This window comes from Macaca mulatta, chromosome 20 (genome assembly GCF_049350105.2).
Source record: "Macaca mulatta isolate MMU2019108-1 chromosome 20, T2T-MMU8v2.0, whole genome shotgun sequence".
NCBI classification, from domain to species: Eukaryota; Metazoa; Chordata; class Mammalia; order Primates; family Cercopithecidae; genus Macaca; species Macaca mulatta.
The window spans coordinates 2813104-2837045 of record NC_133425.1 but is presented as its reverse complement, the minus strand read 5'-3'; the positions used below and the strand labels follow the sequence as shown (position 1 = coordinate 2837045).

At 50.8% G+C, this 23942-nt stretch overlaps 1 protein-coding gene across 3 annotated transcripts in view; it reads left to right on the top strand.

Annotated features, from left to right (window-relative positions):
- The first annotated feature begins 1091 nt into the window (after positions 1-1091).
- IFT140 (intraflagellar transport 140) overlaps positions 1092-23942 on the top strand; it is a 105496-nt gene continuing 82645 nt past the window's right edge. For all 3 annotated transcript variants that reach the window (XR_013411325.1, XM_077985045.1, XM_015125280.3), the window contains exons 1-9: positions 1092-1146; positions 4591-4768; positions 8699-8920; positions 16520-16641; positions 16791-16933; positions 19343-19518; positions 20757-20848; positions 21796-21902; positions 22822-22967. Coding sequence is in view for 2 of the 3 variants with exons in the window: in XM_077985045.1 (XP_077841171.1) it covers positions 4622-4768; positions 8699-8920; positions 16520-16641; positions 16791-16933; positions 19343-19518; positions 20757-20848; positions 21796-21902; positions 22822-22967 (1155 nt within the window). In the remaining variant the exon portion in view is untranslated. The remainder of the gene's footprint in view (positions 1147-4590; positions 4769-8698; positions 8921-16519; positions 16642-16790; positions 16934-19342; positions 19519-20756; positions 20849-21795; positions 21903-22821; positions 22968-23942) is intronic.

The window sequence follows — 23942 nt, the reverse complement described above, 5'->3', positions numbered from 1 at the left end:
CGGATTGGTGGACAAGCAGCCAATAGGCCAGGGCCCGTGCCGTGATTGGCCGCAGCCGTGTTGACGGATACATGAGAAGAAAACGCCGTGGTAACTCGGAGTGTGGAATCGGGCGCGAACCTGAGTTCTGAGGAGAAGTGTGGAAGCGCGTCCGAGGCAGTTTCGCGCACCCTTTCCTGAGTGGGGTGTGTGCTTCTGCGCTACGTTAGCGTGGCCGAGCGGTGCTGGGCACTTGGTCATTTTCTTCATAGCAACAAAGCAGAGGGGTGTTTTTCAAATTCTAGTGTTTTTTTTTCTTTTTCTTTTTTTGAGACGGAGTCTCGCTCTGTCGCCCAGGCTGGAGTGCAGTGGCGCGATCTCGGCTCACTGCAAGCTCCGCCTCCCGGGGCTCAGGCGATCCTTCTCCCTCAGCCTCCTGTAGCTGAGACTACAGGCGCCACCGCACCAGGCTAATTTTTGTAGTTTTTTAGAGACGGAATCTCGCCATGTTGCCCAGGCTGGTCTCGAACTCCTGGGCTCCAACGATCCGCCCGCCCCGGCCTCCCAAGCGCTGGAAGCCCAGGCGCGAGCCCCGCGCCCGGCCGCCAGCTGCTTTCTGGGGGGCGCTCCCTGCCTTGCTCCGTTCTGTGGAGTCCGGGGCCCGGCAATGGACACAGGCCCTCAGTCACCCAACAGCTCAGGACACTGCCGAGCGCATCGACTTTCCCAGAAACGCCTGACCCACGCCCTCCACTCCCAGACTAGAAAAGCGGAGCCCAGCGAAGGCCTGGGCTGAGACCGCCCGGCGCTGGAAAGGCCCCGCCTCGGGATGCACGGGAGGGGAACACGCCCAGGAGGGGAGGATGCCGCGGTCGATTGGGGCTGTGACAGCGCGCCCTCAATACGAAGGGGACCCGGACGCCGGCCCTGCGCCGCCGTCTCTCCTAAAAAAAGCTCGTCCGGCTTCTCTCTTGCAGAACGGAATAACCCGGCCCCCGGCGCTCAGACCTCGGAGCCGCACGTGCGTGCCCGATCGCCTTCGGCTCTTTCCGGCCGCTCGGGGCGCTTCGGGCGTCCTCGGGGCCGCCTCGCTCACCTTCGGCTATTTCCGCGTTCCTGGCGCGCCGTTGTCCCGGCAACGCGCGGCGGCTCAGCGGCCTGGCGGAGGTGAGTGGCCTTAAGGGCTAGGGCGGCCGACCCAGGTCCTTAGGAGCCAGGCAGGGGTTTGGGGCCGAGGATCTGACCGGTGGCGGGCGTCGGGACCCTCCTGTCTCCTCCCACGATCCCGTCGCCGCCGAGTCCCCGCGGCCCCTCGCGAGTCCCTTCGAGGGTCCCATCGAGGCTGGGGCGGGCTTGGCGCGGGGTCCAGGTCGCCCGTAGGATGATGGCTGTCGCCCCCGCACGGCCTCGAATCGCGGCTGATTCCGGTCGCTGGGAGAGTCCCTTTGGAATGGGCGGGGTGGGGAGGTGGGCGGCGCCATCACACACCCCAGATGAAGCGGGACTAACGAGAGGAGCAAAAAAAAAAACATTCTATGCTTGGTCACACGCCGGGTCGGCTCTGAGGGTCGCGTTGCATCAAACCGCCAGCGCATGGCTTCTCGATACCGTCCGCTGGTATGCAACGAGGACCCTGCGCAGACCGGAGGCTCTGCATTGTGGCCTGGAGAGCGAGGCTTTGTAGGGTGGTCCCGGGTGCCTGCCCCTGAGAGTCCACCGTGGAGCCCCGTCCAGGGGTTCCCTATTCGGCGTCACAGAGGAGGAAGGCTACTCAAAGCCCTGTGACCCCGTGCCGCTTAGCTGAATGGGCTTAACAGATTCTTTCCAAAAGCTAGTTTAATGGAGGCACTTGTAGAGGCTCTGGAGACGCTGGACGCCTAAAAGTGAGAGGAGTACATCAGTTAGAATAAATACAGTTTTTCTCTGGTTCCCCAAAGTTGATACATCTCCCAGTTGTATGTTCCGGAGACTGGGACTTTGTTTCAAGGAAAGGAAGGGTACTCGTTTCCGAGCTAACGCTATTGCAGATTGTCATCAAGTACGTAACTATTTTATTGGTAGCCATCTCTCCTCCTTGTGTCAACTTTTATAAATTATACTGATAATACTCATTTTGGGAACTTGTTAAAATGCAGGTGAAAGGAACTATGAAGAATTATATTAATGCATTGTGTAAAAATGGAACTCATTCAGTCAGGCCTGCAACCCGTTTGTTATATTAATAACACAACAGGAAGAATCTCTCTCCTTGCTAATACGCAGCTTCATCCGCGCAGGGCCTGTTCTGTGCAAGGCACTGTTCTAAGAAGCTGGGAATACTGGGTGCCTCCGGCTCTCTGGGAAAGATAATATGGGGGGCAGTGTGTGAGCAACGAAACTCACATTTACAGTAAAGTCTAAGTGCAGCCACGGAGAAGCCCAGCGTTGTGTGGGGACACTGGGCAAGAAGCACAGGACAAAGGCAAAGCCATCAAGCCCTGAGAACTCCCTTACCCAAAGCCGGGCGGGAACCTTGAAAAACCCCAGGCAGGAAAGAAAGTAATTAGGACCATTTGCCTTCATAGTTAGTACAAAGTGTTGTACTAACGTATCACTCATTTTTCAGAGAAATATTTTCACAGAGTAAACTTGTTAGATACTAATTTCCCATACCCCAGGATTTGTAACCTTGGCTGGCTGCAACATGTTAAAACTCTTTTTTTTTTTTTTCCAAAACAGAGTTTCGCTCTGTTGCCCAGGCTGGAGTGCAGTGGTGAGATCTTGGCTCACTGCAACCTCTGCCTCCTGGATTCAAGCGATTCTTGTGCCTCAGCCTCCTGAGTAGGTGGGATTATAGGCAGGCACCACCACACCCAGCTAATTTTTGTATTTTTTAGTAGAGACGAGGTTTCACCATGTTGTCCAGGATGGTCTCGATCTTCTGACCTCGTGATCCACCCACCTCAGCCTCCCAAAGTGCTGGCATTACAGGTGTGAGTCACCGCGCCCGGCCAAAACTCATTTTAAGAGGCAGTTCCAGCTACTTGGGAGACTGAGGCAGGAGGATCACTTGAGCCCAGGAGTTCAAGGCTACAGTGAGCCATGATCACACCACTGCTCTCCAGCCTGGGAGCCCTGTCTCTAAACAAAATACATATTTTTTAATTTAAAGGTTTCTTTCGCTGTTTTAAATTGCCCAGGTTTTGATCTGTATGTGTGTTTGTTTGTTGTTTGGGTTTCTTTTTTTTTTTTTTAATTTATTTTTTGAGACAGAGTCTTGTTCTGTTGCCAGGCTGGAGTGCAGTGGGGTGATCTCAGCTCACTGCAATCTCTGCCTCCCAGGTTCTAGCGATTCTTCTGTCTCAGACTCCAGAGTAGCTGGGATTACAGGCGTGCACCACCACAACTGGCTAATTTTTTGTATTTTTAGTAGACGGCGGCGGGGGCGGTGGTGCACGTTCTCCATTTTGCTCAGGCTGGTCTTGAACTCCTGAGCTCACACAATCTGCCTGCCTCGGCCTCCCAAATTGCTAGGATTACAGGCATGAGCCACCGCACCCATCCTGAATAATTTTAAATGGTGGCAAACATGTCTACAAATATGCTCTTCTCTGCCAGTTAACTTCTCCAAATTGACTGAGGTGTAAAAAAGTGAGAGTAACCAGACTGTCACTTCATGTATCACCCTAACCTTCCTGAAAAGGGACAATATGTATATCTTTTCCAGATCTGAGAGGAAGAATGAGAGCGATTAGTTCACTAAGTTCACGTAACTGATCAAGCTCAACTTCTCACAGCTGCTGCAGCTGTGCGTTCTTGACTCTCTAATGGAGGAAGCCTTCTGTCTTCTACCACCTGTGAGTCAGAGGTAGCGGACAGTCTGATTTTATGCTTTACTGGAAATTAAGTACTGGTTTTTTTCTGTACCAGTACTCTCTTCTGGAGCAGTTTGCTTTTATTTTGTTTGAAAATGTTGTTTAAAAGGCAGCGGTGACTCACAGCTATAATCCCAGCACTTTAAGAGGCCAAGGCAGGAGGATTACCTGAGCTCAGGAGTTCAAGACCAACCTGGGCAACATAGTAAAACTCTGTGTCTACACAAATTATTTAAAAACTAGCTGGCCATGGTAGTGCATGTCTGTAGTCCCAGCTACTTGAGAGACTGAGGTGGGAGGATCACTTGAGCCCAGGAGTTTGAGGCTGCAGTGAGCCGTGATCTCACCACTGCACTCCAGCCTGGGTAACAGAGCGAGACTTGGTCTAAAAGGAAAAAAGAGGCAACTACAGAAATAGAACTTGTCCTTATTGTGACTGGAATGAAAGTTACTGAGGATTGCATGTGTAGTCTAGGCTGCAGGGCTTTTCTTTCTTTCCTTCTTTGATGGCCATGAGTTGTATTCGTCTCTGTCACACAGCCTGGGTGATTCCGAGTCTAACTACTTCTCGTCTGCATTTCTCCCTGTTGGAGATCTCCTCGCATCAGGTTGTCTGCTCAGTCCACAAGGCATTTTCAAGTTGCCGATGGTCTTCCAATGGTAGCTTTGGGATGCTTCCCTTTTGTCATTCCATGTATAGTCATTTTGTTTGTTTTATTTAAAACTGATTGGACTTGGTCATTTTTTTTCCCTGCAGGTTTCAGCGCTGAGCAGGCCTGAGTTCTGTCATGGCCCTCTATTTTGACCACCAGATAGAAGCCCCAGATGCAGCGGGGTCACCCTCACACATCAGCTGGCACCCTGTCCATCCATTCCTGGCAGTTGCTTACATCAGCACAACCTCAACAGGCAGCGTGGATATTTACCTGGAGCAAGTGAGTGCTCAGAAGCAAGGAGCCTAACTGTGGTAGCTTCGGGCCCACATTGTTTGTGTTGCTGTTGTTCTCATGTGTGTGCATCTGTGAGTGTGTGCACACGTGTGTGTGCATATGGGTATGTGTGTGCATGTGTGTGTATATGTGTGCATCCCTATGTGCGTGTATGTGTGTTGGTGTGTGTATGTGCATATCTATGTGTGCATCTGTGTATGTGTGTGCATATGGGTGTGTGTGTGCATCTGTATGCGTGTATGTCGGGGGGTGTATGCGTGTGTATGTGTGCCTGTGTGTGTGTGTTCAAACGAAATCTACTCTAGGTTATTCATGAAGAAAACAACATCCATCAGGCCGGGCACAGTAGCTCACGCCTGTAATCCCAGCACTTTGTGAAACCAAGGTGGGTGGATCACTTGAGGTTGGGAGTTCGAGACCAGCCTGACCAACGTGGAGAAACCCCATCTCTACTAAAAATACAAAATTAGCCCGGCGTGGTGGCGCGTGCCTGTAATCCCAGCTACTCGGGAGGCTGAGGCAGGAGAATCGCTTGAACCCAGGAGGCGGAGGTTACAGTGAGCGGAGATCGCACCGTTGCACTCCAGCCTGGGCAACAAAAGCGAAACTCTGTCCCCAAAAATAAAAGAAAGAAAAAGAAAACAACATCCATCATCAGTTTTCACAGATGTCAAAGCCCAGTATTATGAAAGCTCTAGTACGTGGGCAGTTCTTTCACCCTAGCTATTTTGGTGGCTTGGGGACATGTTTAGGAATCCTTAAGGCTCATCAGCATTAAGCCACTATCAGTTCATGGTCACCACCAGAAATGGCCCACAGTGCTGTTTGTGGATGCTGAGGCATCCTCCTCTGTCAGCACCCTCCTTCATGCTCCACAGTGGCCATTTGGAACTCCAATCGTTTCCACAAACTGGGTGGCTTTAAACAACAGAAAGGTGCTCTGGCAGCTCTCCAAAGGCCAGAACTCCAAAATCAGGAGTCCGCTGGCTCTGAAGGCTGAGGGGAGAGTCTGCCCTAAGCTGCTGTCCTGCTCCTGCGGTTCCCAGCAACCCTAGCACTCCCTGGCGGGCAGATGCACTGCTCCAGCCCTGCCTCTGGTGTCATCCGGCCTTCCCTTCTGTGTGTCTGCATCTCTTCTCCTCTTCCTTTGTTTTTTTTTGTTTTTTTTTTTTTTTTTGAGACGGAGTCTCGCGCTGTCACCCAGGCTGGAGTGCAGTGGCCGGATCTCGGCTCACTGCAAGCTCCGCCTCCCGGGTTCACGCCATTCTCCTGCCTCCGCCTCCCGAGTAGCTGGGACTACAGGCGTCCGCCACCTCGACCGGCTAGTTTTTTGTATTTTTTTTAGTAGAGACGGGGTTTCACCGTGTTAACCAGGATGGTCTCGATCTCCTGACCTCGTGATCCGCCCGTCTCGGCCTCGCAAAGTGCTGGGATTACAGGCTTGAGCCACCGCGCCCGGCCTCTTCTCCTCTTCCTAAAAGGACACCTGGCATATGTAACTAGGGCCTGCTCTAATGACCTCACCTGAGCTTACCCATATCTGCAAAGACCATGTTTCCAAAGGAGGCCACGTCACAAGGACCAGGACTTCCACATATTTTTGTGGGGACACAGTTCACCCCCAACAGAAACTTTCCCCAAACTCCTCAGACTTCCATAACCACCCTCTCAGTGCCCATTGCACCTCCTACTCCACAAAGAAAATGAAGTGCCGGGGGCGGTGGCTCATGCCTGTAATCCCAGCACTTTGGGAGGCTGAGGTGGGCGGATCACGCGGTCAGGAGATCGAGACCATCCTGGCTAACACGGTGAAACCCCGTCTCTACTGAAAATACAAAGAATTAGCTGGGCATGGTGGTGGGCACCTGTAGTCCCAACTACTCAGGAGGCTGAGGCAGGAGAATGGCGTGAACCCGGGAGGCGGAGCTTGCAGTGAGCCGAGGTGGAGCCACTGCACTCCAGCCTGGGAGACAGCGAGACTCCGTCTCAAAAAAAGAAAATGAGGTTTCCTCCTCCACTCACTCTTCTGCAGGCTCCCTGTTGCCACCACAACTCCACCCAAGCAATGACAGTCATCAGTTGCTTCTTGGTGTCACCGCCTGAGTGTTTCAGGGTCCTTGTCTGTACCACATTCCCGTGAAGTCCTCTAGGAAACATGCCTGAGAGCGCAGGGGTGGGGTGTTCCCTGCCCGACCTCCATGGCTTTGCCAGCTCTTCCTCCATTTCCAGCCTGTGAACACCATGGCCTTCCTCTCTGTTGGTCAAGGCTTCTCTCTGTTTCTTCCTCCTGTGGTGTGAGCATCCTCAGTGGCTTGCAGACACACATCTCCTGCCTCGGAGTTCCCTCTGAGCAGTAAGCTTAGAGACCCAGCTGCCTTCCTGACATCTCTAGGATGTTTCAAGGAGATCTCAGACTACACAAGACTGAACTGAAATTGTCCCCCACCCCTCCCCTGCCTCATATCTCTTGCTCACTGAAATGGGTACCTCCTATCTCAATGAAAGGCACCTCCTTTATCCTGGTTTCTAGAACAGGGACCTGGGTGTGACTGTTGACATCTCCCACTCCTCTACCTTGTAACCCGTCACTAGATCCTCCCAGTTTCTCCCCCGGAACCTCTAGCGAGTCTGCCGCTTCTTGCCCTTCCAATCACCCTTCCCTCCTCCAGGCTCCCATCCCCCTCTCTTGGACACCAGTACAACTTCCTACTGCTGCAGCTGTGCCCTCACAGGCCTCCTCTACTGTACTCCACATGGCAGCCAGGCCTGGCCTGTCCTGGCATCACAGATGGAATCACTCCCTGCTTCCGCCTCACCTGCCCCGCACTGCTCTTTGGGTGAACATGGAGTCCCTGATGTGGCCCTCAGCACTCTGCCATCTGTCACATCAGGCTCACCTTCCTTGATGCCGACACAGCCTTCCACGGCCTTCCTCGGCCTTCCAGCCCTGCACGTGCTGTGCCCCCTGCATAGAAGGCACTCCTTCGTCCATTTGCGTAATTAATGCATTAATCCTTCAGGTGAAAGTGGCTAAGCGGCCTCTTCCTCAGGAACTGCCCCCCACACACACATGCCCTTGTGGCCCGGTGCAGCGCTGGTCTGCAGCTTCCTTGTTGCTGGCAGGCTCCTCCGTACACCGGCAGCTATGTGAAGGCTGTGGCACCTTTAGGGCTTAGTCCAGCCCCAGCACCAACCCCAGTTTTGCCCATGTTTTTGGGTAGATTCTCCCTTGCAGGAGCCTATAACATGTATTGTAAATGGGATTTTTTTTTTAAATAAATATTATTAAATTCCAAAGTTATAGCAATTTTAGATAAAATTGTTTAATTTAGAAGGTCTGAAGCATACTATTGTAAAACTAGTTAGCAGCATATTTCTGTGCTTCCAGTTGGCACAAGGAAAACTTCAGGATTTCAAAATAACGATCTATCGGACAATGAAGAGATCACAGAAGATGGCTCCTGAGCCCAGTGGAACAACTGGGGGCAAACCAAGTTAATCTCTGAAAACACTCATATCTTCCCCAAAGCTGCTGCTTTAGACAATTTTAGAAAACATGCACATGGCCGGGCGCGGTGGCTTATGCCTGTAATCCCAGCACTTTGGGAGGCCAAGGTGGGCAGATCACGAGGTCAGGAGTTTGAGACCAGCCTGGCCAATATGAGGAAACCCTGTGTCTGCTAAATATACAAAAAGTAGCCACCATGCCTGGCTAATTTTTGTATTTTTAGTGGAGACAGAGTTTCACCGAATTGGCCCGGCTGGTCTCGAACTCCTGACTTTGTGATCTACTCGCCTCAGCCTCCCAAAGTGCTGTAATTACAGGAGTGAGCCGCCATGCCCAGCCTAGACAGAAGTTCTTAAAAGTAGCTGTCGCTTTCTGAACTGCGGGATTTTGCCTCTTGTCCAATGCAGGGGGAGTGTGTGCCAGATACACACGTCGAGAGGCCATTCCGAGTTGCTTCCCTGTGCTGGCACCCGACACGGCTGGTGCTGGCTATGGGCTGGGAGACTGGAGAAGTGACAGTGTTTAACAAGCAGGACAAGGAGCAGCACACGATGCCCCCGACACACACAGCCGACATCACCGTGCTCAGCTGGAGCCCCAGTGGAAACTGCCTGCTGTCTGGGGACAGGGTGAGTCGATGCTCGTGAGACGCTGTTTTCAGATCTTGGCCTTTTCTGACCACGCTCAAGAGTATGAAAGATAAAAATATGTGAAACGTGTTGTTGCCAAATTCAGTTGATCTTGTCAGATGCAATTGTAGATTTTGTTTTGTATTGGAAGAAAGGCTTGAAAATTTGCCGCTCTGTGGCAAAGGTGTGTCTGCACCTTTGTAAGTGAACTTTGCTAGGAAACACATTCGTAAAGATGAGATAAGCGCCCAGATTCTGTCACTTTTCCCAAAGCCTGTTTGTCTAGCTCAGGGCTTCTTAACCAGGGTTGATTCTGTCCCCCAGGGGACATGGGGCAGTGTCCAGTCACATTTTCTGTTGTCGCAATTTGGGGGGAGAATTCTGCTGGACCCCAGTGGGTGGTGGACGCTGCCCACCATCGCACAGCATGCAGGACAGACCCACAGCAGAGTGACACAGTGCAGAGCCAACTGAATCACAAATGTATGGCAGAAATGTTATAATGTGTTTACTTAATTAACCACAGGTAACACATTCACATGTTTCAAGATTCAAAAAGGGTAACAGGCATCCAGAGTGAAGACTGAGCCATGTCCTGTCTCCTCAGTCCCCTGGCTGCTGCCTTCCAGCACACACGGCTTCTTACCACCTCTCCTGCTTCTTCAGGCACACACAAATGCATTCTTTCTCTCACTTGAGATTTTGGAGTTTCTACATTATGGGAGGAATTGAAAGAACAGTGCAAGGACACTCATCCACCCTCTGTGTCTATTCGCCAGCCATTCCCACTGCCAGGTCTGCTTTCCCTCTTGCTACATGGGTATTTTTCCTGAGTATTTGTGAGTTTATCACAGATATGATGCTTCAGTCCTGCATATTTAGACATCACTCTCCTAAGGCCTAGGGCATTCCCTACACAGCCACAGTAGAGTTCTCACACTCTAGGAAATGAAACAGTGACAGTGCTGACATCCAAGATGCAGTTTATATTCACATTTCTCCAGCTGTCCGAGGAATGTCCTTTAGAGCAGGATCCAGTAAAGGCTCATACATTGTATTTCACTGTTATTTCTCTCTAGTCTCTTTTGTGTGTGTGTGTGACGGAGTCTTGCTGTGTCGCCCAGGCTAGAATGCAGTGGCACATACTCAGCTCACTGCAACTTCTACCTCCTGGGTTCAAACGATTATCCCGCCTCAGCCTTCTCAGTAGCTAGGATTACAGGCGTGCACCACCACACCCAGCTAATTTTTGGTATGTTTAGTAAAGATGGGGTTTCACCATGTGGGTCAGGCTGGTCTCAAGCTCCTGACGTCAAGAGATCTGCCTGCCTCGGCCTCCCAAAGTGCTGGGATTACAGGCGTGAGCTACAACATCTGGCTAGTTTTTTTAAATCAAGAACAATTCCCTGGGCAGTCGATTGGTTAGTCTGCCTGCATTCCTTCCTTTTCTCCTCCCTTTCTTTTTTTTATTTTCTTTTATTTTTTATTTATTTATTTATTTATTTTGTATTGTATTTTTTAGTAAAGATGGGGTTTCACCGTGTTAGCCAGGATGGTCTCGATCTCCTGACCTCGTGATCCGCCCGTCTTGGCCTCCCAAAGTGCTGGGATTACAGGCTTGAGCCACCGCGCCCGGCCCTTTTTTTTATTTTCATTTTTTGGTCTTTAGTGAAATTGACATTTTGAGGATGTAGACTGGTTGTTTTATAGACTGTCACTCAAGTTGGCTGTGTTTGTCTCCTCATAATACTTTCATTTCAAACATTTTTGGTAGAAATATCGCATAGAGGACATTGTCTTCTGATTTCCTCATTCTTTTTCACATAAGTGGTGGCGTCCTGTGCACACTGTCATGTTTCTTGCTTTTTTCATTTTACGGCGTATCCTGGTGATTCTTTCATATGGGTAAATAGTGAACTTCCTTGTTTTCTTTAAGCCGGTTCTTCATTAGATGAATGTTATAATTTATTGAACCAGCCCCTATTGATTAACATTTCGGTGGTTTTCAGTCTTTGCTAATTAGACAGTGGAGCAGTGAGTAACCTGGTGCTTTTGCCATTTTGCCCATGTATACATTTAGAAAGCACCAAAAAGGGGGTGGACAATGGTGCAGTGAGTAACCTGATGCTTTTGCCATTTCGCACATGTGTACATTTAGAAAAGCACCGAGAAGAGGGTAGACAATGGAGCAGTGAGTAACCTGGTGCTTTTGCCATTTCGCACATGTGTACATTTAGAAAAACACTGAGAAGGGGGTGCAGATGGGTCCAGGGCATGCCCTGTGGCTTAGCAGATGCCCAAACCACTGTCCTCGGGGCCTGGACCAGCTCATAGTGCACACCAGCCTCTCCCTAGAGAGTTGCGTCTGAGTAGCAGAACTGCTTAGAAAAGTCGTATCTCGGAGTGTTTTCATCCAGAACAGTTCCCTGGGGGGTCTAAGTGTTTCTTAGAATTCTCATTTATGTTTCTCTTGCTATCAAGGATGAATATCATTTATAGGAGCCATTTGTGTTTCTATTTCTGGTCATATTATTTGCCGATTTTTCTTTTACTTTCTTTTTTTTTTTTTTTGAGATGGAGTCTCGCTCTGTCGCCCAGAGCTGGAATGCAGTGGCCAGATCTCAGCTCACTGCAAGCTCCGCCTCCTGGGTTTACGCCATTCTCCTGCCTCAGCCTCCTGAGTAGCTGGGACTACAGGCGCCCGCCACCTCGCCCGGCTAGTTTTTTGTATTTTTAGTAGAGACAGGGTTTCACTGTGTTAGCCAGGATGGTCTCTGTCTCCTGACCTCGTGATCCGCCTGCCTCGGCCTCCCAAAGTGCTGGGATTACAGGCTTGAGCCACCGCGCCCGGCCATATTTGCCAATTTTTCTATCAGGTTGTTCCCTTTTTCTGGATGACTCTTCCATTTTTCTGTTCAATTCCCACGTAATGACATTGGCCTGTCCCCAGATTTCTACTTCCTTGGTGATCTTTCCTACTTCCTACAGTGGAATCGTCTGCCAACCCCACATTAGTATAAAATAACTCAGGATCATTGACTTTTGTAATTCTCAGCTTGACTGTATTAAACAACTAAGCCAGGCATGGTAATATGCACCTGTAGTCCCAGCTACCTGGGAGGCCGAGCTAAGAGGATCACTTGAGCCCAGGAGTTTGAGTCTAGCCTGAGCAACATAGCAAGACCCCCATCTCTTGTAAAAAAAAAAAAAAAAAAAAAAAAAAAGAGAGAGATAGAAACAGCTAGCAAAATAGATCATCTGGGCATAAAATGAAACCCAGGTATCAGTTGATCAAGTCTTGTGAGTCAGAATATTTAAGAGCAGAAATGCCTAATCCTTCTAAGAAAATCTAAGATTGTGCTGGAATTAATTTAATAATGAGTTCAAGCAGGAAGAGAAGTAATAACGAGGGAACAATACTCGGAACTCCACACCGCAGGGACATCTCTTCCCCAGATGTGATACAAGGGGCTTCCCCTTCGCTCTTCCACCAGAAACTCTGTTGTGGTTACCAGTGGAATCAGCCCAGACCAGCTGAAGTTAGAAGTGCACTTAACCTGAGGCCACTGGGGTATCCCACAGTCTCCCAGGAGAACACGGCCAGGTTAGGACGGCCTGCTCCTGCTCCCTGTCCCAAGTCCAGACTCAGGGAGGGGCCCCAAAGTCCAGCTCGGGCCAAGTGCCCACAGTGCACCAATCAGCAGTAACCAGGGAGGCGGGCGATCCCTAGAAAGGGATATCCCACTAAGCGTCCTCAGAAGTCCCATCAGTAGAGAAGAGGAGAGCATGTTAAAGGGGCCAGGCCACTCATGCTTTCTCGGGAGCTCCTGCGAAGCCAAGTCTGAGGGTCAAGTAAACCCTCACCTGATTCACACCCTGATGTGGGGCCAGCCAGCCTTTAGCAAAGCGTCTTCCCAGTGACGTGCCGCTGCAGAACCAGCACTTTAACTCATGCTTTGATACCATGATGCGCCCCCAAGACGCTCATCCATGCACGTCACTTTCCCGTTAGTCCCTTAGTCTACTTAACTCTGGCTCTTCACAAGGAGAAGCTGGTTTCTCACCTTTGGGGTAGCTTTTCTTTAGGGTCTGACTGTATAAAATTATACTGTGTGAAATAATGTAGAATTCACAGATGGTGGAGAGACGCCCCTCAAGAGTGGTGAGAGGTGCAAAAAATGAAGGCGGAGAAGACCCAAGGCTGGACCCCGGGGCAGCTCAATGCTAGAGTCAGGGGTGAGGAGCAGAGGGTGCAGCGAGGAGGTGGAGGTGCCTCAGGCTCAGTTCTACATCTTGTACTTCATGCTCATATTCCAGGATCGTTGGGCAGAAACCTAAGGATCAGGAATATTTGATTCATTGTGTCCTGTGACTTCCCTTCCCCTGAGTTGGTGGAAGTTGAGCTCTTGATAGTGGACACCCGTCCCTCTCTCAGACAGAAGGTTTACTTTCATCAACCTGAGCAAAGATCTCTGCTTTTGGGTGCAGGCGCTCTAAACATTTGCATCCAACAACCTCTTCCCCCAGAGCAGCAGCCTAGAAACATGGACATTCCAGGTGGCAGCCTAGAAACATGGACATCATCCTGTCTGATGAGGTTCAGAATGCTGGTTAAGTGGTCAGCTAGAAGCTTGTGTGTGCTAATAAAGATCTCTAAAGTCACTTGTGCAAAAAAACAAAACAAAAAACTAGCAGATGACACGTGAAGGGCACAGGAATGAATGCCCCTGAAGATGTGGTATACATAAAATGCTTTGCAGACATGGGAGCCACTGCAGTCCTCAGCTCCAGGGAGGAGGCTGGGAGGGAGATGGGGGATCATTCATTTTCATTTCTATCGTTAAGTGGGGCTTTTTCTCAATATGCAAGCATTATTTTAAAAATATTTTTAAAAAATTTAGTAAACACAAAAACACCAATAGTGGGTTTTTTGTTTGTTTGTTTTTTTAAGCACTGTCACCCAGGCTGGAGTGCAATGGTGGGATCTCAGCTCACTGCAAACTCTGCCTCTTGGGTTCAAGCGATTCTTGTGCCTCAGCCTCCCAAGTAGCTGGGATTACAGGCGTGTGCCATCACGCCCGGCTAATATTTGAATTTTTAGTAGTGACAGGATTTCGCCATGTTGGCCAGGCTGGCCTCAGACTCCTGACCTCAAGTGATCTGCTCGCCTCGGTGTCCCAAAGTTCTGGGATTACAGGCATGAGCCATTGTGCCTGGCCTACCAATCGTGTTTTTATTCTTGTCTTCATCAAGCTGTTAGTCAAGAATCATATAATATACACTGTTTCTATGACGTGTACTTATATGCCACATGCTATTTTAGATCTTGCAAAACCTTTCTTAGAGGTTTCTTGTGTAGGTTTCCTTTTTTTTTCCTGAGACGGAGTCTCACTCTGTCGCCCAGGCTGGAGTGCAGTGGTGCAATATCAGCTCACTGCAACCTCCTCCTCCTGGGTTCAAGTGATTCTCCTGCCTCAGCCTCCCGAGTAGCTGGGACTACAGGCACACACCAACATGCCCGGCTAATTTTGTGTTTTTAGTAGGGATGAGGTTTCACCATGCTGGCCAGGCTGGTCTTGAAATCCTGACCTCATGATCTGCTGGCCTTGGCCTCCCAAAGTATTGGGATGACAGGCGTGAGCCACCGAGCCCAGTCTGTAAGTTTCCTTTAAATCTGACATTATGTGAAAATCCTCTTCCTGTGTACAATAAAAACCATGTTATCCAGCATTTGGGGAGATTGGAGTCAGTGCTGCCTGAAAGGGTGGTGGGAAGAAGAGCGTATTGTGGGCTAAAGTGTCCCCCAGTTTTGGGCCAGGAAGCGTCCCCTGGGGAGTCCTTGGCATCAGAGCAGAAGAGCCATGTACATGGACTCAGATTGAGATGGTGCCCTTGGGCACCACCTAACTGCATCCCCCAGTCCTAGGAGGCCCCGCCAGCTGTCCCCATGGAGTCATCTTCCCCTTCCCGGATCTTCACTCGCACTTGTCTGTGCCGCGCATTTGCGACTGTAATGATTTTAAATTGAGTGTGCAGTGTACACAGCACAAGGACTTCGCTTCTGACCACATTCTCCAGTAAACAACCACGGCTCCTTGGAGAAATGGCTGATTCCAGGGCTGGAACAGAAAAATGAGCCTAGGCCAGGTGCTGTGGCTCACACCTGTAATCCTAGCACTTTGGAAGGCAGAGGTGGGAAAATTGCTTGAGCCCTGGAGTTTGGTACCAGCCTGGGCAACATAGTAAGACCCCATCTGTTCAGAAAATACAAAAATTAGCTGGCTGTGGTGGTGAGCATCTCTATTCCCAGCTACTTGGGAGGCTGAGGTGGGAGGCGCTCACTGGAGCCCTGGAAGGCGGGGGGCTTCAGGATGGAGTGACTGCACCACTCCATTTCAGCCAGGGTGACAGAGTGAGACCCTGTCTCAAAAAAGAAAAAAAAAATTGAAAAATGAGCCTAGGTAATCTTAGGGCACCAGAAAGGAAGTGCTCACCAAACTCACGTGATGGGGGCACATCAAAGTGACGCGGAGGCCAACTAGAGAGCTTAAAGCTGGCACGTTGTGAGCAGCAGAATATACGAGGCAGCCTTGGATGGTAACCCAGCGTGGAAAGTAAATACCCATGTGTCCACCCTGATGCAACACAGGATTGAACGAATGAGTTAATGGTGGGGAAGAGGCAAATCTCTCGTGCTGAAGAAGCCCAGGTGGTTTCCATGGATGCTACACCCCGAGGGTGGAGTGTAACTCCCAGCCCTCAAGTGTGCATTGCAGAGAGTGACTTCTTTCTGAACAGTACAGGATGGAGCCGGAGCCAGGGAGGAGCTGCTTCACAGTTGAGAGACCCCACAAGTACAGCCTCCACCAGGTGGTCAAGGTCAATGCCGGCAGTGACAAGTCATGGGGATGCAGCATGCAGAGAAGGCGCCTCAGCTTTGTGCTCCTCCTCCCCAAACCCTCCACCCCAGTCAACTATGAGGAAAACTATCAACAATCCCAGTGGAGGGGCATCCCATGATATACCAGGCCAGCAGGTCTCAAACTGTCCAGTGCCTTAAGACAAAGAGCCTGAGACGCTGTCATAGCCCAGAGGAGCCCGAGGAGACACGGCAGCCAGATGTCACATGGTGTCCCAGCCTGGCCAACATGGTGATACCCTGTCTCTACAAAAAAATACAAAAATTAGCCAGGTGTGGTGGCGGGCACCTTTAGTCCCAGCTACTCAGGAGGCTGAGGCAGGAGAATTGCTTGAACCCAGGAGGCAGAGGTTGCAATGAGCTAAGACCGCACCACTGCACTCCAGCCTGGGTGACAAAGTGAGACTCAGTCTCAAAAAAAAAAAAAAAAAAGTTTATTTTAAAAACTTGAATATATAGCAGTTGCTATCTCTAGGCATGAAGATGTGGAGATATTCTATAGGAGTTTCCAGTTCTTTGTTTAAAGACTTGAATAGTTTGAAATTTTTATGGTATATACACAGTAGTTTTGTAATTTTTTTAAAAAGAAATATGCATCCTGTTGCACAGTTTAACATTTGCCTCCCACCAGTCATTCTGTCAGGACACCTGTCCTACCACGTGGTGTTGGGTCTTTCCAGCTTGGTGTCTTGCTCTTGTGGAGGTTGGACCAAAGGGGCCGAGTGCAAGGGACGCCCCTGCTGAAACACGAGTATGGGAAACCCCTCACGCACTGCATCTTCCGGCTCCCCCCTCCTGGCGAGTAAGTGTGGGGCTTGCACCGTGACCCGTGCGTGTGTATACATCGGGGGAAGCGGGAAGCGGGCTGCTCCTGACCCAGGAGGGACCCCAGCCCTGAGTCGCTGTAGGAGGGGCGGAAGAATCTTGACTTCGTGTCATGTTTGCTTTCAGGGACCTGGTTCAGTTGGCGAAGGCAGCTGTGAGCGGTGATGAGAAAGCCCTGGACATGTTTAACTGGAAGAAGAGCAGCTCTGGAAGTTTGCTGAAGATGGGGTCTCAGGAGGGGCTGTCATTCTTTGTCAGTCTGATGGATGGTGAGGAAGTTTGGTTGTGACTCTCCGGGGTCCTAGTGTTTTAGGGGTATCTGATAGGGATTTTAAACTCACAGACGGTGTTTCTGCATAGAACAGTCATGGTCATAGCTGCAGGCTGCACAGAAGGATGATGTGTGCTGGGCGGAGTCACAGCCGGTCTCTCAGCCATCCATCCAGTGTTGAAATGTTGCCCTCACTTTGTTCTTATCGATAAGTTGAGCTTTGCTTGTGTTTGAAGGGTTTTCATGAGGAGGCTTTTAATCAGCAGTTACAGGCTGACTGCATGGCACCAGGGACAGTTTTGGAAAGATTCTTTGGTGGCACCCCTGGTGTTCAGTCTATGTAATTATCAAGCGCCTATTGTATGCCAGGTACTTGGCTAGGGTGTAGGAATGAGGTGTGAGCAGGACAGGGGTTTCACTCCAGCCTACAGCACTTGGCCAGCCTTCATGGGGAGGTCAGCGCTGGGCACCGTGTGTCTGGTGTTCAGCCTGCTCTTCCTCACTGTACGAGGGGGACAGGCTGCCTAGCCAAGGCTGGAATAAATGCAATATGAAGTTAAAAGAAAAAGTGCATCTCTTACAGCCATGTGACGCTGGCCCAGGTGTGTCTGTTGCTGGCGTGGCTGAGGAGATGAGAGCCACACAGAGGTTGCCGGGTCTCAGGAGAAAGGAGGCTTTTGCTGTCGGTTTCAGCAAGCAGCCAGATCTTGACAGGAAGAAGAGAGCAGATGAGAACAGATGGGGCTGTGTGGTTTTTATAATTTTTAAATAAGGGAAATCTTTCATTTTAGAAGGTGAAGGGGTAGAGCTAATGGAGGGGGGACATTGAGAAGATCCCAGTGGGGACATCCGAGTGGGCACAGCACCATGAGATGGCAAGGAGAGGGCATGCCAGGATAGGCCCCCCCAGGAAGGCTAATGAGAAGGGGGTGTAGGGATGAGGCCCACAAGGAAGAAGCGCTGGTCACCTGGAGGAGGGGGTGTGTGCCAGGGAGGAGCCCGGCTCTGGCAGCACGTGGGCTGCGAATTGCTGCCCGTTGTCCAGGAGCTGAAGGCTTTGGGGGTGAGTTCTTCGCTGTGCCTCATGTCCTTTTGTGGAAAATGGGGATAATACTGGTGTCTACCCAGTTATCACCTGGGTAGATAAAGATGCTTAGAACTGAGCCTGCCACATACTATGCACTTATTAAATACTAGTTGGTGTCCCAATTCACCTCTAGATAAACTTGAACTCTTCAGTTGGATGAGAACTTGTGCTGGGTGTGGTGGTGCGTGCCTGTGGCCTCAGTCACTTGGGAGGCCTCGTTGGGAGGATCACTTGAGTCCAGGAGGTTGAGGCTGCAGTGGGCTATGATCATGTCACTTTACTCCAGCCTGGCTCACACAGTGAGAACCTGTCTCTTGAGAAAAGAATTAATAATAAAAATAAGAACTCGTTGTCCGTGGGGAAAAGATGAGAAGGGAGGGACAGGTGAGAAGGCGCCCAGAGGAGTCTCCTGCAGAGCAGCCAAAGTGAGCCCGAGTCCCCAGGCTCACACAGGGCCTTCAGACAGAGTGTCTGGCCAGCGCTGGAGCAGGCTCAGGCAGGGCAGGAGGAGGGGATTCCAGGCTGGGTACAGTCGAGTCTGTAGCTTAGACCAGGAGCAGCTTGTGGAGGTTGACAGAGGGTGGTCCAGAGAGAGCCTGGCAGGAGGCAGATGGCACAGCAGTGACACCCGGGGCAGAAGGGTCAAGGAGCGGAGGCCACAGAGAGAGCTTGTCATTTAGGGCCTCAGCGTGTGGAGGGTATGAGATGGACACAGAGCTCCGAGGCTGCCAGATCGGCAGGGTCAGCAGTGTGGACATGAAACCCACCAAGCCAGGGGCAGAGAAGGGATCAGTAGAGACAGCTTGAGGCCAAGCTGAACCCATGAAGTGGAGGTTGCAACCTGCAAGGTCAGGTCACATGCTTCATTTTTAAGTTCTTTTTTTTTTTTTTTTTTTTTTTGAGATAGAGTCTCACTCTGTCACCCAGCCTGGAGTGCCGTGGCGTGACCTCGGCTCACTGCAACCTCCACCTCCAGGATTCAAGTGATACCCGTGCCTAGGTCTCCCGTGTAGCTGGGATTACAGGCACACGCCACTACGTCTGCCTAGCTAGTTTTTGTATTTTTAGTACAGACAGGATTTCACTACGTTGGCCAGGCTGGTCTTGAAATCCTGACCTCAGGTGATCTACCAGCCTCGGCCTCCCAAAGTGCTGGGATTACAGGCATGAGCCACTGTGCCTGGCCCATTTTTAAGTTCTTATACTGAAGATGCTTTGTTTTGAAAATGTCCTTAAGTTGATAGAAATGGCTGCCGGTGAGGGTCATGGAAGCGGATAAACCAGGGCCTCCTCGTGTAGTGACCCCATGTTTGCCCCCAGGGACAGTGCACTATGTGGATGAGAAGGGCAAGACCACTCAGGTGGTGTCCGCAGACAGTGCGATTCAGATGCTGTTCTACATGGAGAAGAGGGAGGCACTGGTGGTAGTCACGGAGAACCTCCGACTGTCCCTGTACACAATGCCTCCTGAGGGCGAAGCAGAAGAAGTGATGAAGGTGAGTGGGAGTGGGCTTGGGGGCTCACGCTGGGGAGCTTGGGCCAGTTTCTCTCAGGCCTCGTTGACGGTCCTTTCTCTTTTGGATAGCAAGACTGAATAAAAGCCTATCATCTGTGTTAGGGCGGCTAACGTAGCTAGCGATGTCATTATTTATCATACCACATTCAGTTGATAGGTGAAGGAAACAAAAGAGATGGAGATTTTCCTGCTTCTCTAGGTGGATGTGGGGCCTGATGGGAGACAGCCTGGGCCCACCCGCAAGCTGCACCCCTCATGACCTGGGGCGCAAGTAAGAGAGTCACACAGCCTCTCGTTCCACCTGCAGAACTCAGCAGGCAGGCGACCATATCCCCATCTTCCCGCTGATTTATTCCACAGGAATCCTTGCTCCTTGGAGGCCGCTGAACTTTCCCTAAAGATGCTCTTGCAGATGACAGAGCTGACTTTTCCTCAGTCAGCATTCATTCGGTCCTTTACACACCCTGTAAGGGCAGATGAGGACACAGGCACTGGTCACGGGGACCTTGTCACAGGGGCCAGCTTGGGCCACCGTAACAACCTACCACAGACTGCGTGACGTGACAACAGACATTTGTCACAGTTCCGGAGGCTGTGATGTCCCATGCCAAGCAGCCTGCAGAGGCCTCTTCCCAGTGTCCTCACAGGGCTGGCAGGGAGAGTGAACACCAGCTCTGGTGTCTCCTTCCACGGCCACAGCCCTGTCAGGCCAGGGCTCACCCACCTCATGGTCTCATTAACCTTAGGTACCTCCTGAAGGCAAATACAGTTGCACTGGGGGTTGGGCTCCCACATACGAGCTTGAGGCATGCAGTTCAGTCCATAGGCCTGGCTTTAAATACCCTGCTCAGCTCCTCACTGGCTGGTGGGCCCTGGCCAGGTTTGTTCTCTGCACAACAGGGATGATAGGCCTGCCCAGAGTGTGTGGTTGGATGAACAGGGAGCACCAGCTCAACCTCATGATCATTCCAGAGCGTGTCCACCGATGGCCACCTGCCCACGCTATGCACTCAGTAGCCGTTATTTAATGTGTGAGAGTAGTGGTTTGCTTCAGTCCATACATCTCAAAACCCAAAGCCACCTTGCAGAGTCTCCATCGTTTGTCCCCACATTTGCCCCGCTTGGTGAGTCTCCATGGAGTCACTGTGGACCAGAGACTTCAGGATCCTGAAGCCGGGACAGGCCGTCTCGGCAAGCACAGTGCCTTTCCTTACACAGGTCAAGCTGAGTGGGAAAACCGGCCGCCGCGCAGACATCGCTTTGATTGAAGGCAGCCTTCTCGTGATGGCCGTCGGGGAGACTGCCCTCAGGTGAGAGTCTGCCTTTCCAGTGGCCCTTTTTGAGAGTTCTCTGAGGAACAGGCTCTTCTAAGTCGGCTTTGTGTTGGAATGTAGCATATATACTGTAAAATGCACATATGGGGCCGGGCGTGATGGCTCACGCCTGTAATCCCAGCACTTTGGGAGGCCGAGGTGGGCAGATCACAAGGTCAGGAGCTCAAGACCGTCCTGGCTAACACGGTGAAACCCCGTCTCTACTAAAAAATACGAAAAATTAGCCAGGCATGGTGGCGGGTGCCTGTAGTTCCAGCTACTCGGGAGGCTGAGGCAGGAGAATGGTGTAAACCCGGGAAGCGGAGCTTGCAGTGAGCCGAGATCGCACCACTGCACTCCAGCCCGGGAGACAGAATGAGACTCCGTCTCAAAAAAAAAAAAAGAAAAAATTGCACATATGATGCTGACTGCTCACACACTGGACATACCCATTCACCAGCTCCCAGACTGAGGAGCTAAGCATTGAGGGACCGCAGGAGTCCCTGCCCACTCCACTGCGCTCCCTTGGGGCTCCCCTTGCCTCCAGGTGACCCTGCCCTGGTGTCTGCCCGTGGAATCTCTTTGCCTGGTTTTTCGGAGTGTGGCATAACTAGAATCGGTCGTTCTGGTCTCTCTGCTGCCTGCTGTGTTAGCTCCGTGTGCTCTCCGGGGCCGTCTCGTGCTCTGCGTGGGGTTGCAGTTCCTGTGTCTCGTGGTGACCTCCTGCCATGTACAAACCATCTTCTATCGGCAACTGCTTTCTTTGATTATAAACAGGACATAAAATGTCCTAAGTGTAATAATAGTGTTCGTTTTCCTATCAGGAGTCTGATGAACTCTGTCTTTTTCCTGACTTTTAATTTTGCTCCACAGGTTCAAAAACCCTTCAGAGGGAAACACCACTAACACAGGCCCTCCATGGGGCTTACTCTCTTCTGTTGTAGATTCTGGGATATAGAACGAGGAGAGAATTATATACTGAGTCCAGACGAGAAGTTTGGCTTTGAGAAAGGAGAGAATATAAACTGTGTTTGTTACTGTCAAGTCAAAGGTGAGGCTTCCTGGCTTGGCACGAGAGAAACAGAACCAACCACAAGCATTGTGCTTGGGCTGCAAAATAATTCTAGTGAAATGTGGAGGCTACTTAAACAATTGTAACTCGATAACTCACAGCCATCAAATAGTCGGGCAAGCAAGCAACAGCAGAGCTTTGTGGTCCCACACGAAGGCCAAGGGGTTTGATCAGAAGCGTGACAACCTGCATCCCAGCACTTTGGGTAGCTGAGGAGGGAGGATCACTTGAGCCCAGGAATTCGAGACCAGCCTGAGCTACATAGTGAGACCCCTGTCTCCACAAACAATACAAAAATTAGCCAGCTGTGGTGGTGTACAGTGGTGGTCCCATCTACTCAGGAGGCTGAGGTGGGAGGATTGCTTGAACCTGGGAGGTTGAGGCTGCAGAGAGCTAAGATAGTGCCAGTGCACTCCAGTCTGGGTGACAGAGCGTGACCCCGTCTAAAAAGCATGGTACACCAATTCCATGCTCACTTATCTCTGTTCTCTCCTGAAATGTCACAGGAAAGATAGTGCAGGAAGTGTGTGTGCAAGTGTGTGTGTGCATGCACATGTGTGTATGTGTGCATATGCACATCCAGAGCACAGGAGACTAGGAGGTGAGCCAGAGCTGTGTCTCTAGTGCCTGCTGAGTGCTGAGCACAGGGCAGACCCAAGCCAGACCGACTGGCCTCTAGGAAAGCTGGAAGGGCAGCGTTCCCCACCACCCCCGCACCAGCACTGTGAGGTCAGGGTGGCAAGGACCTAAACAGAAGGACGCAGCCAGGGATGAGGTGAAGAGGCACTGGGCTGGGCAAGGACTGATGCTTTGAAGAAGGGGGTCAGAGAACAGAGCTTGTTGCTGTTTTAGTTCCCTTTTTTAACTCTGTTCACATGCAGTTTGTTTCTACCTGTAGGTCTTCTGGCCGCTGGTACCGACAGAGGGCGAGTAGCCATGTGGAGAAAAGTACCAGGCTTCCTGGGCAGCCCCGGGGCAGAGGGCAAGGACAGGTGGGCCCTTCAGACCCCTACCGAGCTCCAAGGAAACATCACGCAAATCCAGGTACAGCCTACAAGGGTGTTTGGTGCACTCATTTTCTGCTGCATGAAAGTGGAGGCCGTGGCCAGGCGCGGTGGCTCACACCTGTAATCCCAGCACTTTGGGAGGCCGAGGTGGGTGGATGATGAGGTCAGGAGATCGAGACCACCCTGGCTAACACGGTGAAACCCTGTCTCCACTAAAAAATACAAAACATTGGCCGGGCGCGGTGGCTCAAGCCTGTAATCCCAGCACTTTGGGAGGCCGAGACGGGCGGATCACGAGGTCAGGAGATCGAGACCAGCCTGGCTAACACGGTGAAACCCCGTCTCTACCAAAAAAAATACAAAAAACTAGCCGGGCGAGGTGGCGGGCGCCTGTAGTCCCAGCTACTCGGGAGGCTGAGGCAGGAGAATGGCGTAGACCCAGGAGGCGGAGCTTGCAGTGAGCTGAGATCCAGCCACTGCACTCCAGCCTGGGCGACAGAGCGAGACTCCGACTCAAAAAAAAAAAAAAAAAAAAAACAAAACATTATCCGGGCGTGGTAGCCCCTCCAGATTGTAGCCTGTGTCAATACTTTGCTCCTTTTCATGGCTGAATTACATTCTCTGCTGTGGACAGACCACGTTTTCTTTCTCCATTCATCAGTTGATGGATATTTGAATAATGCTGTTATGAACACTTGTGTACAAGTTTTTGTGTGAGGATGTTTTAGTTTCTCTTCAGCATTTGGTTCTTTCTTATGATTTCTCTCTGTTCCCATTCTCTACCTGATGAGACACTGTCATTATACCTTCCTTCACTTCACTAGGCATGGTTTCCTTCAGTTCCTTCAGCGGGTTTCTGGTGGCTACTTTGAAGTCTTTGCTAAGTCCAACATCTGGGCCCTTTCATAGCAGTTTCTGATGTCTGGGTTTTTTCCTATATGGAATTTATACTTTCCTATTTTGCATGGCTCTTTATTTTTTTTAGATATATTTAGAAGTTTAATATAAAATT